General features: G+C 38.5%; 1 protein-coding gene across 1 annotated transcript in view; it reads left to right on the forward strand.

Moving 5' to 3' along the window:
- CCNB3 (cyclin B3) overlaps positions 1–19,245 on the forward strand; it is a 60,723-nt gene that overhangs the window by 12,267 nt on the left and 29,211 nt on the right. Inside the window, exons 5-7 of the mRNA XM_027766196.1 lie at positions 627–4,593; positions 5,888–5,986; positions 7,175–7,267. Coding sequence (XP_027621997.1) covers positions 627–4,593; positions 5,888–5,986; positions 7,175–7,267 — 4,159 coding nt within the window. The remainder of the gene's footprint in view (positions 1–626; positions 4,594–5,887; positions 5,987–7,174; positions 7,268–19,245) is intronic.

Genomic DNA, 19,245 nt, shown 5'->3' on the forward strand with positions numbered 1-19,245 from the left:
TCTTGGGGGCCAACGTGCCTATTAGCAAAAAAAAAAAAAAAAGGAAAGATAAAACGCTTTGCACCTGACACATATGACAGATTTCTATTTTGGTCTTTTTATTACTTTCATTTGGAAAAAAAAAAAACTGAATAGTCCAGGGTGAAGGTAATGTGGTTTGATACCACCAATGTTAGTTACTGCTCCACCCCTCTCATTAGCTTTCAAGCAATATTAATTTCAACCTGTATTTTACCAGATGGCTTGTGCTGGTTGACAAACACAAATAAACACAACTGTGAGGGAAACTGATGTACAAGTAGATAATGCATATAGTGTGATAAGTATTATAATACAAGCCTTTGTATATAAATAAAGGTAATAAACCATACATGAAAAAATACAACATGGATTTCAAGGGGGAAATGATAGAAAAGGGTTGTTATGGCCCTAGGTCATAGAAACTATACAATGTGCTATACTTTCTTGATTCATCATGGTACCCATTGTTTTTTTTACCATCTTACTTGTCTCTGAAGTTGAAGTCCTTTCTCCTTCTATACCTTTAGTAAATATAACAATGAAATGAGATGGTAAGGATTCTAGTAACAACATTTTTCTTACTCAGACATTGTTTTCTTTTACAGATATAAACTGAAATTCTCACCAACAGTAGCCTCTACCACCTTGGTACTAAAAAATAGGAGGAGACCTCTCATTAAGGAGATATCCACAATCTCTCACACACCCATCACTAAGGAGACATCTCTCTTTAAAAAGCCAGTAGTTTTAAAGGAGGAATCCACTAGTGAGGAGACCGCCCTCATTAAAAAGTCATTATCTTTAAAGAATTACAGAAGTCATGTGGAAGTGTCTCTATCAGAGAAGCCTCTAACCTTGCTGGAGGAGATTGATGATGATAAGTTTATCATAGAGCCAATGACTTTTAGAAAAAAGCCTAAAACTGAGGAGGCAGCCATCACCAAGGGGACATTATCGTTAAAGAAGAAGATATGCACACATCAGAGAAAACAGTCATGCTGGGAGGAATTATCAGCCTTGCAAGACATCAGTGCTGCAGAGGATTCTTCTTTCATGGACTCAGTGAATTTTAGGAAGAAGTCTAAAACTGCGGCCTCAACTCCCACCAAGGAGCCATTATCCTCAAAGAAGAAGTGTACCACTAATAGGAAAAAATCCCGTTTCAAGAAACCACTAGTCTTGCAGACGGTCACTCCTGAAGAGAGGTCACTTCCTAAGGAGCCATTGTCCTTTAAGAGGAAGTCAGTTGCTGAGAAGTCCCTTTTCCAAGAATCATCAATATTGCAAGAAAAGCATACCACTGAACAGGAGGTGTCCATCTCAAACAAATCATTGGCTTGGAAGGAGGAGATCGACTTTGAAGAGGACTCTCTCTTTAAGGAGTCATTAGCTTTTAAAAAGAAGCCTACCACTGAGGAGGCCACCTTTACTATGAAGCCATTATTTTTAAAGAAGAACATGACACAGGGGAAGAAGTCCCACTTTAAGAAACCATTAGTATTGCAGAATATCACCTCTGGAGGGAAGTTGCTGACTACAAAGTCTTTGTCCTTTGAAAAGAAGCCTACCACTGAGGAGGAGTCTTTTTTTCAGGAACCATCTATATTGCAGGAGAAACATACCACTCAAGGGGAGGTAGGCCTCTTGAAAAAGCCTTGGGAATTTCAGGAGAAAATTGACAGTGAAGATAACTTTATTATGGAGCTAGTTTCCTTTAGGGAGATGCATACTACCATAGAGGAAACCCCCATGAAGAAATCATTACCTTTAGATAAGAAGTGTACCACTCAGGGGAAGATGTGCCACTTGAAGAAGCCACTGGTATTACAGAAGGACAACTCTGGAGAGAAATCACTCATTAAGGAGCCATTGCCCTTTAAGATGAAGACTACCACTGAGAATGAGTCCCTTTTCCAGGAGTCATCTGTATTGCAAGAGAAACACACCATTCAGGAAGAAGTGTCCATCTTGAAGTCCTTCTCCTTACAAAATTCTCCTACTGTGAAGGAGTCACTTTTTAAGGAGGCTTTGACTATTAAGAAGAAATATATCATTGAGGAGACAACCTCCACCAAGAAGTCTTTCCCTTTAAATAAGCACACCACTCAAGGAGTAATGTCTCACTTGAAGAATCCACTAGTATTGCAGAAGACCACCTCTGGAGAAAAGTCATTAATTAAAGACCCATTGTCCTTTAAAGAAGAAAAAGTGTCTGTAAGGAAGAAAAAGTGTACCACTGAAGTGGTAATGTCCACCTGGCCAGAACTATTGGACTTTCAGGATATGATTGGCAAAGATCAAGATTCCTCCTTTATGGAACCAGTGTCATTTAGGGAGAAGCTTACAACTGAGAAGACAGTTCTTACCAATACACCATTATCTTTAGAAAAGCAAGTCACTCAGGAGATGTTTCTCTTAAAGAAGCCACTGGTATTACAGAAGACCACCTCTGAAGAGGAGTTACTCTATAAGAAGCTGTTGCCTTTTAAGAAGAAGCATACAACTGAAGAGGTGTTACTTTCCCAGGAGTCATCTATACTGAAAGAGAAGCATACCACTCGGCAGGAGGTGCCCTCAAAGAAGCCACTGTCTTTGCAGGAGATGACCACTACTAAAGAAGAATCATTTATTAAGGAACCACTGAGCTTGAAGGAGAAACCTACCTCTGAGGAGGAAATCCTTTTTCAGGAACTGCTTTCATTGTATTTTAAGCCTATCAAAAAAGGTGAATCCCTATTTCAGAACACTTTACTCTTACAAGAGAAAACCAATACCAAAAAGGACTCCTTGAAGATGTTGGACTTGCAGGAGAAAAGCAGCACCGAAGAGGACACCCTTTTCAAGAAGCTATTGGTTTTGAAGAAAGAACCCTCTATTGAGGCAGCAACATGCCTAGAGGGACAATTATCTTTAAATAAGAAGGCTACTGCTCAGGAGGAGGTGTTCCAATTGAAAAAGTTGGCCTTGTATGAAAGCATCACTGATGATGGAGAGTCTCTTGTTAAGGGGCCACTGGCCTTACAGGAGTATCCCAACACTGAGAAAGAGACCCTCTTCAATGAGCCCTTGGGCTTGTGGGAGAACCCTGTAATTGAGGAGGAGGTCACCCTAAAGGAATCCTCGGCTTTGCAGGAGAAGCTCAGCATTGACAAGGAAACTCTCTTCCACAAGCCCTTGGCTCTGCAGGAAAAGCCCATGGTTGAGGAGGCTACCCAGAAGGAACCCTTGGCCTTGCAGGAAAAGCCCAGCATTGAGAAGGAAACTATCTTCAACAAGCCTTTGGTCACGCAAGAGAGGTCCATAGCTGAAGAGAACACCCTGAAAGAATCCTTGGCCTTGCAGGAGAAGCCTAACATTGAGAAGGAGACCTTCTTCAAAGAGCACTTGGCCTTGCAAGAGAAGCCCAGCATTGAGGAGGAAACCCTCTTCAACAAACCCTTGGCTTTGCAAGAGAAGTCCATATTTGAGGAGGCCATCCTAAAGGAATCATTGGCCTTGCAGAAAAAGCCCAACATTGAGAAGGAGACCTTCTTTAAGGAATACTTGGCTTTGCAGGAGGAGCCCATAATTGAGAAGAAAACCCTCTTCCACAAGCCTTTGACCTTGCAAGAGAGGCCCCTAGTTGAGGAGGCCACACTGGAAGAACCCTTGGCCTTGGAGGAAAAGCCCAACAGTAAGAAGGAGACCTTTCTCAGGGAACACCTGGCCTTGCAGGAGAAGCCTAGCATTGAGAAGGAAACCCTTTCTAGTAAGCCCTTGGCCTTTCCAGAGAAGTCCATAGTTGAGGAAGCCACTCTGAAGGAACCCTTGGTCTTGGAGGAAAAGCCTAACATTGAGAAGGAGACCATCTTTAAGGAATATTTGCCCTTGCAACAGAAGCCCAGTGTTAACGATAGCCTCTTCATTGACCTCTTTGCCCTACAGAAGCCCCCCATTGAAAAGGAAACTCTCTTTAATAAGCCCTTGGGCTTACAAGAGAAGCTCATAGTTGAGGGGGCCACCCTTAAAGAACACTTGGCCTTGCAGGAAAAGCCCAGCATTGAGAATGAGACCCTGTTCAGTGGTACTTTGGCCTTGCAGGAGAAGCATACAGTTGAGAATGTGGCCACCCTGAACAAACCCTTAACCTTGCAAGAGAAACCCATAGTTGAAGAAGCCACCCTGAAGGAACCCTTGGCCTTGCAGGAGAAGCCCAACATTGAGAAGGAAGCCCTCTTCAAGGAGCCATTAGCCTTGCAGGAGAAGCCTACCATCAATGAGTCATGTCTTTTCAGGCACATACTAGGTTCAAATGAGAAACCCACCACTGAGATGGAGTTGTCTTCCACAGAACCCTTGGCCTTCGAAGAGAATCTTACCTGCAAGGAAAATGGCTTTCTCAAAACATCCTTAATATTCCCAATTAAGACCAGCCCACATGTGTCTATCACTACTCCTGAATTCAGGGTAGGAAAGTCCAGTGCTGCCACCATGTCCAGTGTGAGCGAGTCCAATACTGCCAGTGATTTTAGCATATGTGAATCTGGTTCAAGTGGACTTTTCTCACCTCAGGGCAAGAGAACACAAAAGAAGGTATTTGTTACTTTTTCTTTTTAAATTAGATGAAGTATTCTTTGTTGTCCTAGAGGTGGCTGCTAGTGATGAGACTTTTTTTTTCTCTTTAAGCAATTGAGCTATGTGTATATAGTAAGTTATGAGAGGTCTCCCTACCTAGCTAGAGGGTGATATTTTGGGGCTTACTGGTTTAATTTATTGATAGGTGATGCAGAGTCATTTCTTCTTAACTTTTACAGTTTGGATTTACCCATGATATGGGATACATTTACCAGTCTCTTGAGCGTTTTTCTCTTAAATTGTGTTGTCCTTGTCAAATTTCTTAACTTCCTGATTGGCATAGTGCTAGAGCCAAGCAATCAGAAAGTAATTTTTCCAGTTATGCCCATAAGGGTCTGGAATGTTATGTTATATACTTGGGCTTGCAACAGTTGTTAGGCAATTTCTGTCAGGAAATTGCTCTGTTTAGTAATTGTAGTCTATATCACAGTGGGCTTCAGTCAGAAATGGGCAAGGTTCATGGGGTATTTCCCAAGGAAGATAGTCTTTATTTTATTTTTAATTTAATTAATTAATCAATAAATTATTTTTGGAGAGGTTTTTTGCTATACGGCGCATGCGCTCTCCAGAAAGACAGAGAGAGACAGAGAGACAGAAAATGAGATCTCTTCCCTGGGGGATGGCCATGCCACAATCCCATCTCCTCCATTCTTCTCTTGGGATCTTGGGCATGCATGCACATGCACCTGGCATGAGTTTAAGCCACTGGGTCCGGTACTCGAACCGTGGTTGACTACATGGGAGTCTACTGACTTAGCCATTTCACCATCTGCTGGTCCTGGATGGTAGTCTTTAAATTGTAAATTAGAAGAATGATGGGATGAGATATAGCAAGCAGGAGGAGAAATAACCCTTTTGTAGGCAAAACAGTATAGGTAAAGATGTAGAAGGGAGGATGCCAAGATAAACTGGGCTGTATCAAAGCATTGGGATATAACCAGGGACTTAAGAAAACAGCTGACACAGCTGAAATGATAAAATAGAATGTCTTTCTTGAAAAGTCTCCAGTTTACCTGTAAAAAAATGGTGCCTTCTTCCTAGTGCCGAAGAGTCATTTACAAGGAACATTAGGCATTTCTTTACCACTGGAAATTGTAGAGGCAAGGGGTACTCTTTAAGGTATAGGACATATGAGGCTTGAGGAACCTTAGCAGAAGAAGACAACTGGTAAGAAAGAGTCATCATTGATGTGTATGTGTAAACCTTCCTTAGAATCATTCTCCTGTGAGTTTTTTTTTTTTTAATTTCCAAGCAGGTGATCCCCCTGGAAGATATTGATAATGACCACAGTGATCCATTTCTCAATTCAGTATATGCCAAGGATATCTTCAGTTACATGAAGCAAAGAGAGGTGTGTAAGTGGCTGGGAGGGAGGACATGATGAAAATAACAATAATAGCAACAGTTAACATCTATTGGTATCATACTATGAGCTGGATATTGTGCTAAGGGATTTATAGACTTTATTTTGTTTAATTCTCCCAATAACTTCATGATGGTAGGTACAGGGAGTTTTCAAAAAATTCATGGAAAAAAACTATTCATAGATTTCAAGTTTTTTATGCCAAAGTAAACTTGTACTTTAATTGCATTTTTTCATGAACTTTCTGAAGTCTCATAATTATTCTCTTTTTACAGATAGAGGAAACTTTCTATAGTCATACAACCAGTTTGTGGTAGAGCTGGGGTATTGACCAAAGATAGATTACCTTGAAGACTATAATCCTCTACCTCTAATTGCTGACAGGACAGTCTCAGATATAAGCATAGTTAATTAGTCTGTTTCTGACTGGCTGCTCTTAGAGATCATTTTAATTCTCTATTTATATTTCTGGAATATCATACCCTTTGTTTCAGTTCTCCAATCTGATGACGTTTTCTTTCTCCTTTGAAATCTTCCAGTATCCTTTACCACTAATATTCATTTCAGATATTTTTCTCTCAATACAGAACAGATGGGCCAGATAGGCCCAAGATTATGTACCAACTAGAATTTTTAGCAAACCATGTGGGTGAATATCTTTTCTTTACAGAGAAAGCATGCAGTGATTAGCTGTCAGACTCAAAAGCCCATGCTTTTGCTAGTATACTATGGAAGAAGTAAAAAACAGCTTTGTATTCTAAAGGTGTGAGCATTGATGCAGCCATATCTGTTTTATTTGTGATCTTGTTAGAAATTCAGAAACCCATCCCCACTCTAAAAGTTCTGAATCAGAATCTAAAGTTTTATAAGATCACCAAGTGTGGTTGTGTATACTGAAGTTTAAGAAGCACTGCTCTACATATAATGATATCATGGTTTAGATTGAATTGCAAGAAGGGGCATTTGTCTTTTGCCAATAGGAATATTTCTGGCCTTACTTGCCGTGGACCCCTCAATATTCACTCTGGTAATTTAATACCACTTGTTCATTTCCCAAAGAAAACTAGAGCTTTTCTGGAAAAGGATATTTTGATCTGCCCCTACCTATATGGAAATTAAGTTATAACTTTGAACTGCAAGAAGAGTTTATTAACATTTTGTTTTTGTTGCTGCCAGGAAAAGTTCATACTTACAGACTACATGAACAGACAGACTGATATTAGCAGTGGAATGAGGGCCATTCTTGTGGACTGGTTGGTGGAGGTACAGGTAAGCCTGACAATTGCTACCATAAGGAGCTGCTCCTCTCATTCTCATTTAGTCATTGAACATCGTTAGGTCAAATCACAGCAAAAATTTCAGCCTTGGTTCTTGCCCTCAAGGAGCTGATGATTTAGGGGACAAGGTAAGGTATGCAGACACATAAGTATACTGAAAAGTGGAATAACCTGAGTACCCTAAAAATGTTATAAATACTGTGAAAACCTAGTAGAAGGAAAGATTATTTCTAGAAAAGAAAGTGATGGTATGATATTTTTATTATTTTTGAAGTCTTATATATCTAGTGGTTTGGATTGGGGTCGGTGACAGAGTCTTTCAAATTTTGGCTGGATGAGCATTAGTAAGGATAGTGTGGCACTCCAGACATGACAGGGAGCTGGTATTGAATGAATCTTGCTATGAATATGGTTGAATATCTTTTATCTGAAATGCTTGGGACAAGAAGTATTTTGGAATATATTTGCACATCCTTAATGAAGTATCTTGGGTATGGGACCAAAGTCTAAATACAAAATTCATTAATGTTTCATATTTATCTTACATGCATAGCCTGACGGTAATTTTATATAATATTTTTGTATTCCAGTGTTTTGACTACTGCCTGTCACATAAAATCAAGTGTAGAGTTTTCTACTGGTGGCATCATGTTGGCACTCAAAAAGTTTCAGATTTTGAAGCATTTCATATTTATCAGTCATATAGTGTATTTATAACTTTGGTTCTTATATTTTTAAATAAACAGTAAAAATGACTTTTTTCTTACATAGTTCTGTGAAATTTTAACACCTGCTTTAAAATAATAGATTAATAAGAAGTTACAAAAATAGTACAGAAAGATTGTATGTGCCCTTTACCTAGTTTCTCCCAATGGTAACATCTTGCATAACACTATATAGTACAATCTCACAATTAATTAATAGACTTTGGTATAATCTATAAAACTTATTTAGATTTTATCAGTTTTATATGCACTCGTGTGTGTGTGTGTGTGTGTGTGTATTTGTGTATATTTAGTCTATTTTACAACATAAGTAGACTTTTATCACATATTTAGTCTATTTTATCACATATATAAATTTTGTAATTACTACCACAGTTAAGATACAGAATTATTCTGTCACCATAAGGATCCCATGTGCTATTAGGTCATAGGAAAAGTCATAACATATGTTTCTATGTTTTTCTATACAAAAATGCATCTTGACTTTTCTAATGACCCAATATAATTTCATAGTCACAACCATCTCTTTCCCCTCATCTCCTGTCCCTGACAACTAATTTATTCTTCATCTGTATAATTTTGTTTTTTTCACAAATGTTGTATAAATGGAGTCATGAAGTATAGGTAGCCTTTTGAGATTGATTTTCACTTAATTTAATTCCCTTGAGATCTATCCAAGTTGCATGTATCATTAGTTCATTCATTTACTTTTTTTTCTTGTAAAATAATTTATTGATGTTTTCCCTTGTGGAACATTGAAAATTTAACTACTTTTACATTTCAGAAGGACTTGCTAATTCATTTTGTAAAAATTTCAGTTGACTAATTTATTGTTAATTTAATAAAGTTAAAATGATACATACAATATTTTCCCTATTTTAAGAATAAAAAATATTCTTTTTTTCATTAATTTATTTTTATATTTTTCCACAAACATTTACTTTGCATATCAAAAAATTTTAGCTCATACTCCATAATTCTTTTTTTTTTTTTTTTGCTATAGGGCATGTGCACTTACCAGAAAGAAAGAGACAAAAAGCAAGAAATCACCCCCCGGGGGGAATGGCCACACCACAATCCCTTCTCTACCATTCTCCTCTCAGGATCTTGGGCATGCATGCACACACGCCCGTTGTAAGTTTTAAGCCGCTGGGTCCAGAATTTGAACTGTGGTTGACTATGTGGGAGTCCAGTGACATAGCCATTATGCCAAATGCTTGTCCCCTCCATAATTCTTGACAGTTAATAATCAACTTTCAGAGTTTCAAAATAATGAATTTTAAAGATAACATTCAAAAATTTATTATAATTTTGTTTGTGACCCTACAACAACAGAGACAATATGGTTTTAAATCTTTTTGAGAAAATATTTACATGTCAGCTGCTCAAATTGTTGAAAAGTAAAAGCCCACCATACAAGTCACACACAAACCTTCTCAATTCAGCCCTGCCTACCAAGTATTCTGTGATAAACCATCTGTTAGCAAAGATCAGTCTCTTTTTCTTCCTTCAAAGTCTTTCTCAAGATAATCCTCTGATGTGATGTTCTTTTGCAATTTCTACTGAATACAATGCTGGGCTGGAAAAGTCCAGGTTATTTTATGTTATAAATTCTTTCATATAGCTTCTCTAATCCTCTCTGCCAGACAGAACTATTTATGGTGCCAGACCATCTTTCTAAGAACTTCTGTTGGCTTAGTTCAGATCCACGTTAGTTCCATACTTTTCTGACTTCTCTTCAGATATGACATTCCAGTTAAAACCCTGTCTAATAATGAATATTTCTAATTTCTGATTCAATTCAACAAGCATTATTGAACTTATGCAAATAACCCTTATGCCACAAAATAAAAATACTCCCAAATATTTTCCAATTCCAAAGGGGTCATGAAGGAAGAAAAATTTATGTTTCCATTTAAAGAAATAAACAAGAAAAATATTTTAACAAATTGCTGAACCTATCAACAACTCAAGAGAAAGTAAAATGCTTCAATTGATAAAACAAAGCATAATAAATCAGTAATGTTTCACTCAAAAGTCATAAAATTCTATTTCACCAGTTTAGTCTTATGTTCAAACTCTCTTCTGTTCAATATGCAGTGTTACTGTGGTCCAATCTTTCCATTTAAATCCTGGAAGTTAGCATTCAGCGTTATTGATATTTCTTGTCCATAGCATTAAATTGGTCATTTTCTTGGTTGCCTTTTATTCTCTTATTTCTGTACATGTCTTTAGTTTTCCTGATAGAGCACTCGTTTCAGAACTTCTTGAAGAGTGGATCGACTATTGGCAAATTCTTTCAGGTTTTGTTTATCTGAGAATGTTTTTATTCTTCTTTAAAATTTTTTTTTATTTTTACATTTTTAAAATTTTATTTTCTTTTATACATTCTATCATGTTATTTAGCTTACAAAGTGAATATTTGTCTTTTTTTTTGGAGAGGTTTTTGCTATAGGGCGCATGCACTCGCCAGAAAGAGACAGAGAGAGACAGAAAGTGAGAAATCACCTCCTGGGGGAATAGCCATGCCACAATCTCTTCTCCATTCTCCTCTCAGGATATTGGGCATGCACGCACATGCACTTGGCATGAGTTTAAGCAACCAGGTCCGGGACTCGAACCACGGTTGACTACATGGGAGTTCAGTGACATAGCCATTATGCTAACTGCTGGTCCCCTACAAAGTGAATATTTCAACCGGTGAACATTTCTCCCTAGTCCAGTTGATCAAACTATAAAATATCTCCAACAGATAATATCACGTTTCTTTGTCCCATTCTTTCTTTCCATATGAAAGATAATCTTGCTGGGTTTAGTGTTCTTGGTTAAAACTGTTTTTTCTCTTAATACTTTGAATATATTTTCTCATTCTTTCCTTGCTTGCATAATTCTGATGAGAGGTCTGAGGTTAGCCTGATTGAATAACCTTTGTAAGTAACCTAATGTTTCTCTCTTGCCAATTTTAGTATCTTGTCTTTATTGATTTGTCCAGTCTGGCTATGATGTGCCTTGGAGAAGATCTTCTTGGGTTTATTCTATTAGGGGTCCTTTGTATTTCTTGGGTCTGGATATTTGAAAACCACTCTATATTTGGAGAGTTTTCTTCTAATATTTCATGGAATAGATTATCAATACCCTTGTTAGTTTCCTCACCTTCCAGGATACCTATTATCCAGATATTTGGGCGCTTAATGCTGTCTAATATTTCTTGTATAGTATTCTCATTTTGGGGGGTTATTTTCTCAGGTTTTTTTGGTTGTTTTTTCTAGATCAGAGGTTTTGCCTTTACCATCCGAGATTTGATTTTTTGCATGGACTAAACTGCTTTTAATGCTTCTGAGGGAGTTTTTGATTTCCTGAATGGCAGCCTTCATTGCTAATAGATCCATTTGATTCTTTTTTATAGTGTGTATTTCCTCTTTCAGGTCATAGAAGAACTTCAATACCTCCTGGAACTCGTTGTCTCTTTCCTATTGCATCTTCTGGAGTTCATTATCTCTCAGCTCTTTCATCTTGTTTACTTTTGTCACTATGAATATGCTGAATTCTCTATCAGACATTTCCAAGAGTACAATTGTACTGTCTATGGATAATGAGGGATTATTTTTTTTTCCTTATGGGAGAGATATTTTCTTGGTTTCTCATGTTTATTGTGCCTCTGTGGTGGTTTCTGGTCATTCTGTGACAAAAATCACTCCTCCAAGTGCTTCACAATGTGATATCCACAGAAAGAGATTAGTAGTTCAGATTTATAAAAAGAAATTTCTTCCTTAAAGGAAGAGGTTAAATAAGCATTGAGGGTTTCAATGAATCAAAAAGTGCAGAGATGTTTGGATACTGTGCACCATGGCCAATAGACATTCAGTGTGTGGAGAGTGAAGCTTAGAGTAGGAAAGTAAGGTTAAAAAAAAGCAAAAATAAAAGGAAACTAGAAAAATATTACCAAAAAGGGAAATTTTTTTTTAAATATAAAAAATGAAAATTGCACATCACACTACCATGCCATGCAAACAGGCCAGGAAACACCTCAACTTTAAAATGGCCTCTGAAATTAGCAAGTGAAAAGAAAAGGCCCAAGGTGAGGAGAAGTGGTTGAAATAAAAAATTGAAAATTTAAAGAGAGAGAGAGCAAGACAGATGGAGAAGCAGACTGCCAGAGACAACAAGAGGACAGAGGTTACCCTACCTTTTCTGAATATTTCAGGAGTCTAGAAGATGGAGTGTAGAGCATAGCTTCCCTGAACAGGTCAGGACATACCTCAGCTTTAAAAGGGATTCTGAAATTAGCGAGTAAAAAGAAAGGCCCAAGGTGGCCAGAGACAACGACAGGATAGAGGTCACCCTACCTTGTCTGAATATTTTGGGAGTCTAGAAGATGGAATTTAGAGCATAGCTTCCCTGAACAGGTCAGGACACATCAGTTTTAAAATGGCTTCTGAAATTAGCAAGTTTAAAGGATAGGCCCAAGGTGAGGAGAAGTGGTTGAAAAACCCAAAAACAAAATAAAAAATTTAAAGAGAGAGTGCAAGACAGACAGATATATGGAGAGAGACAGCAAAAGGACAGAGGTTGCCCTAGATTGTCAGAACATTTTGGGAGTCTAGAAGATGGAGTTCAGAGCATAGCTTCCCTGAAAAGGACAGGACACACCTCAGCGTTAAAATGGCTTATGAAATTAGCAAATGGAAAGAAAAGGCTGAAGGTGAGTAGAAGTGGTTTAAAAATTAAAAAAAAACAAAGAAAATTTAAAGAGAGAGAGCCCAGATAGATAGAGAAAAGGCCATTGACAGCAAAGGACAGAGGTTGCCCTACCTTGTCTGAAAATTTCACGAGTCTAGAAGATGGAGATTAGAGCTTAGCTTCCTGAATTCAGCTTTAAAAGGGCTGATATGAGCAAGTGAAAAGAAAAGGTGCAACATGAAGATACGTGGTTGTAAAATTTAAAAAAAATAATAAAAATTTAGAGTGCGAGACAGAAGAGACAGCGAGGGGACAGAGATAGCACTACCTTGTCTGAATATTTTGGGAGTGTAGAAGATGGAGTTTATAGCTTCCGTGAAAAGGCCAGGATATACCACAGGTTTAAAATGGCTTATGAAATTAGCGAGTTCTGAGCATAGCTTCCCTTAACAGGCAAGGACACACCTCAGCATTAAAATAGCTTCTTAAATTAGCAAGTGAAAAGAAAAGGCCAAAGGTGAGGAGAAGTGGTTGAAAAACAAACAAACAAAAAATTAGAGAGAGAACCTGAGACAGACAGATGGATGGAAAGAGACAGCGAGAAGACCGGGCTTGCCCTGAGTATTCTCAGTGTCTAGAAGGTGGAGTTTATAGCATAGCTTCCATGAACAGGCGAGGACATACCTCAGCTTTAAAATGGCTTCTGACATTAGCAAATGAAAAGAAAAGGCCCAAGGTGAGGAGAAGTGGTTGAAAAATTAATAAAAATTTAAAGAGAGAGAGAGCCCAAGGCAGAAAGACAGATGGCCAGAGACAGTGAGAGGACCTAGATCACCCTAACTTTTCTGAATATTTCAGGAGTCTAGAAGATGGTGGTTAGAGTATAACTTCCCTTTACAGGCCAGGACACACCTCAGCTTTAAAATGGCTTATGAAATTAGCAAGTGAAAAGAAAAGGCCCAAGGTGAGGAGAAATGTTTGAACAATTAAAAAATAAATAAAAAATTTAGAGAGAGTGCTAGACAGACAGACAGAGGGCCAGAGTCAGCGAGAGGGCAGATGTTGCCTTACCTTGTCTGAATATTTTGGAAGTCTAGAAGATGGTGGTTAGAGCATAGCTTCCCTTTACAGGCCAGGACACACCTCAGCTTTAAAATGGCTTCTGAAATTAGCAAGTGAAAAGAAAATGCCAACATGAGGAGAAGTGGTTGAACAATTCAAGAAACAAATTAAAAATTTAAAGAGAGAGAGAGCACTAGACATGCCAGAGAAAGTGAGAGAACAGAGGCCACCCTATCTTGTTTGTATATTTCTGGAGTCTAGAAGATTGTGTTTAGAGCATGACTTTTCTTAACAGGCTAGGACACACCTCAGCTTTAAAAAGGCTTCTGAAATTAGCATGTGAAAAGGCCTAAGGTGAAGATAAGTGGTTGTTAAATTAATAAAAAAATTAAAAATTTAAAGAGAGAGACAAGAGGACAGAAATCACCTTTCCTTGTCTGAATATTTCGGGTGTCTAGAAGATGGTGGTTAGAGCCTAGGGTCCCCGAACTGACCAGAACACACCTCAGCTTAAAGTGGCATTTGAAATAGCAAGTGAAAAGCAAAGGCTCAAGGTGAGGAGAAGTGGTTGAAAATTAAAAAACAAAAATTAAAAATTTAAAGAGAGAGCATGAGTCAGACAGAATGAGATGGCCAGAGACTGTGAGAGTACAGAGGTCACCCTCCTATGAATATTTGGAGAGTCTAGAATATGGAGTTTAGAGCATGGTTTTCCTGAACTGGCTACAACACACCTCAGCTTTAAAATGGCTTCTTGTCTGAATATTTCAGTAGTCTTGAAGATAGAGTTTAGAGCTTAGCTTCCCTGAACAGGCCAGGACACACCTCAGCCTTAAAATGGCTTCCAAATTGAACAAGTAAAAAGAAAAGGTCCAGGGTGAGGAGAAGTGGTGGGAAATTTTTAAAAAAATGAATAATTTTAAAAAGACCACACAAGGCACACTTATAGACAGATGGGTAGAGACAGCTGGATGACAGAGGTTGCCCTACCTTGTCTAAATATTTTGGGAGTCTAGAAGAGGGAGTTTAGAGCACAGCTTCCCTGAACAGGCCAGGACATACCTCAGATTTAAAATGGCTTCTTGTGTCAATCAGTTCATTCCTTTTCACCAATCCATAGTATTCCATGGTACAGATACATCACAGTATGTTTTACCTTTCACCTATTGAAGGACATTTGGGTTGTTTATTAGGGATAAAATTTCTAAGAACAACTTGTGCAGGTTTTTTGTGAACATAGTTTTTGTTTCTCTGAGATTTGTGCTCAGGAGTATGAGAGTTCAGTGAATTTTATATTTATAGATTTGTGTAACCATCACCATGATTACAATACGGTCAGTTTCACTCTTAAAATAAAATGCACTTCTAGGCCAGCAAGTGACATGGAGGTGAAGGCATTGAATCTTTCGTGGCCTGATGCATGGTTTGAGTCCCAGACCTTGTGGCTTGAAAATCATGTCAGAGATGCAGTGGGTGGCATGGTGGTTGAGGCACTGGACTCCCACATGCCTGACCATGGTTCAAATCCTGGACATGGTGTCTTGCTTTCTTAATTTTTTTTTTGGAGAGATTTTTGCTATAGGGCACATGTGCTCGCCAGAAAGACAGAGACAGAGAGATAGAAAGCGAGAAATCACCCCCCCAGGAGGGATGGCCACACCGCAATCCCTTCTCCTCCATTCTTCTCTCGGGATTTTGGGCACATACACACACGCGCCTGGAGTGAGTTTAAGCCACCGGGTCTGGGATTCGAACTGGGTTTGGCTACATGGGAGTTCAGCGACATAGCCAATACGTTAACTGCTCATCCCTTGACTTGCTTTCTCATGTTGTTTCTCCCTCCCTCTCTCTCTGGTGCACACACATGCTCTATAGCAAATTTTAAATACTACTAATAAATAAAATTAAATAAATGTTTCTTTTATGAAAGAAAATCATGTAGAACATATGTGTGTATGTGCATGCCCAATATCCTAAGAGGAGACTGGAGGAGAAGGAATTGTGGTGTGTCTACCCCTCCCTAGGGGGTGATTTCTCATTCTCTCTTTCTCTCTATCTCTCTCTTTGGCAAATGCACATGCCCTATAGCAAAACAAACAAACAAACAAACAAAAAAACCATGAACAAACAAAAATTCTCTCATGCTATATCTCTTTATAATCACACCTTTCTCCCACTATAAACCTGTGGCAACTACTGTTCTCCATTACTAAAACTTTGTCTTTTTAACAATATTGTATATTGGGCCAGCTAGTGAGTTGGTGGTTAAGGTGCCTGAATTCCACATGGCCAAGTATGCAATCCAAGTCCTGACAGTATGAAAAACATGCTGGGCGCTTATATGTGCTTGTGCAAAATTCTGAGAGAACGGTGGAGAAGGGATTGCAGCATGGCAATCTCCTCTGAGGGTGCATTCTTTTTTTTTTTTTGAGAGAGATTTTTGCTATAGGGCATGTGTGTTCACCAGACAGAGAGACAGAAAGCAAGAAATTACCCCCCAGGGGGGTTGGCCTCACTACAATCCCTTCTCCTCCATTATCTTCTCGGGATCTTGGGCTCACACACATATGCGCCCGGCATGAGTTTTAAGCCACTGGGTCCGGGACTTGAACCATGGTTGACTACATGGGAGTCCAGCGACAAAACCATTACGCTAACTGCTGGTCCCATGAGGGTGCATTCTTATTTTCTCTCTCTGTCTTTCTCTCAGGCAAGCCCATGCACCTATAGCAAAAAAAAAAAAAAAAAAAAAAAAAAAAAGAAAGATAAAATAAAAATAATATATAAATGAATTCTGTATTATGTAACCTTATAAGACTTGTTTCTTCCTTCTCTTTTGCAGGTTTTTTTTTTTTCCATAGTGTGTGTAGCTTGTGGAGGGAGACAAAGATATATAGAGAGGGGAATGCAACAAATCACTCTCCCCAGGGGGCATGGCAATACTACAATCCCTTATCCATTCTCCTTGGGATTTTGGGCATGTACACACACAGGTCCCTGTGTGATTTTCAAGCCGCCTGGTCTGGGATTTGAATCATGGTTGTCTTTTTTTTTTCCATAGTGTGTGTAGCTTGTGGAGGGAGACAAAGATATATAGAGAGGGGAATGCAACAAATCACTCTCCCCAGGGGGCATGGCAATACTACAATCCCTTATCCATTCTCCTTGGGATTTTGGGCATGTACACACACAGGTCCCTGTGTGATTTTCAAGCCGCCTGGTCTGGGATTTGAATCATGGTTGTCCATGTAGCAATATAACACCTTAATGCCACCTGCTGGCCCTTAGATGTGCTTCTTGATCAGCATAAGTTGTCACAGATGTCAATAGTTTCTTTTTATTGCTGCATGGTATTTCATAGTTTGGATATCAGTTTTTCCATTTCTCTTAATAAATGGGCAATGACAGTTTTCAGTGACTGAAAAGAGCTGTACATTTATTTATAGGTTTTATGTGTATATACATAGGGACTTTAAAAAGTATGTGGAAAAATAGAATTATATTGTTACTGAACTCAAATCAGGTTCGCTCACCCAAGCGCTATGAAACTAAACCATAGGCACATGGTATGATGAAGGAAAGTACAGCTTTATTGCAAAGCACAAAGCAGGGAGAGCAGGCAGCTCATGCTGAAAAGACCTGGTCTCCCTGAGATGTTCTCCCACACGTATTTTTAAGGGCAAAATTAGGGACAGAGGTCCCAGGCGTATGATCAGTTCAATGATTAGGTCAAGAGGACGTGATCATCTTGTGGGCATTCTTTTTTTTTTTTTTTTTTTTTTGTGGGACGACATAGCCATTACGCTAACTGCTGGTTCCCCATCTTGTGGGCATTCTTGATTGGTGAGGTCTTAGATAATCAAATTCCTCTTCAGGTTTTTGGAGATATTCAGCCTGGAGTCTTTGAGCTCACAACTAGCAGTTTCCAGCCTATAAAACATCTTACATATTGAAATGAAAACCTTCTCTTTTCTGTAAGTGAGAGTTTTAGAGGTCAAATGGCCCTCATTTATGATCCATGTTGGTCATTATCATAACTGAAGTCTGAAGACTTACTCCTTACTCTGGGCTGTTACAATGTAAATGGACTTTATATTTCAGGAACCCTAGAAAATACATTAGGGGGTTCTTGCTTGGTTTTTTTTTTTTTGGAGAGGTTTTTTTCGCTATAGGGCACGTGCGTTCGCCAGACAGAGAGAGACAGAGAGACAGAAAGCGAGAAATCACCCCCCAGGGGGGATGGTCATGCCGCAATCCCTTCTCCTCCATTCTCCTCTCGGGATCTTGGGCATGCACGCACACGCGCTCAGCGTGAGTTTTAAGCCACCAGGTCCAGGACGCGAACCGCGGTCGACTACATGGGAGTCCAGCGACATAGCCATTACGCTAACTGCTGGTTCCCAACTCGGTTTGAAAATCACAAATTTATTTTGGTGTAAACTTTTTGAAATCCATGCATAGTTTTTCCATAATATGCATTTTCCATCAACTTTCTGAAAACCCTTCATATGTTTTCCTTTTCAGTGTCAATACCAAGAAGTGGGATTGTTGGATCATATAGTGTATATTTAAGTTAATATGAAAGTGTTATAGAATGGCTATATATCTTGCATTCTCACATGCAATATATGAGAGTCCCAGTTGTTCTGCATCCTTGTCAGTACTTAGTATTATTAGTATTTTTTTACTTTAGCCATTTAACAGGTGTGTAGAGGCATCTCATCATAATTTTAATATGTATATCGTCTTTGATGAAATGTCTAAGTCTTTTACTCAGTTGTAAATTGAGTATTTTTTTTTCTTAGTGTCAAGTTATTTTTTTAAGTTTTTTTTCTTTCTATCCAAAATACACTGTGTATTGGCTCAATCAAGCACACCAACATACATATTTTCAGCAAATAATTTTCCAATTCTTATGTCTTGTATACTTTGTTTTTTGTTTTGCCATCCTTGATTCCTTATCCCTCACCCTCTGCCATGTCCCACCCTCTTCCCACATTGCCTCTGGTATCCATGGTTGCTTTCTATGCCTTCCCCCCCCATTTAATTGATTTGCTAATGAACTTAATTAGTCTAAATATATCTAATAGCTAGCACAGCTGATATATACCTATACATGAACCCAAGTCTGACTTTAGGCATAAACCCCAGTGAGTAGAATGAACATATTATAAAGTAGTATCCAGCTGGGGCTATATAGCTTACTGCAGTCATCAAATATACATTTTTTTAAAAATTTCGATACTAACAGTTTTACCATTTTTTTTTCTCCTGCAACTTTTTAAAAAATTACTTAACATTCATTCCCTGAGCATCATCACAACATACCAAATGTAGTTTCCCATCTAGAATAGGCTGCATAGTGGCTTAATCATGCATGTTATCATCAATAATATTCCATTTCTACTTTCATACATATGTATACGTATATATATGTTCTTTACCCCATGTTTGACCCTCTGCCCTTTCCCACTCTCTTATTACACTATCTCTGCTATATACA

Source organism: Tupaia chinensis, unplaced genomic scaffold (genome assembly GCF_000334495.1).
Source record: "Tupaia chinensis unplaced genomic scaffold, TupChi_1.0 Scaffold141414_1, whole genome shotgun sequence".
NCBI lineage: Eukaryota > Metazoa > Chordata > Mammalia > Scandentia > Tupaiidae > Tupaia > Tupaia belangeri.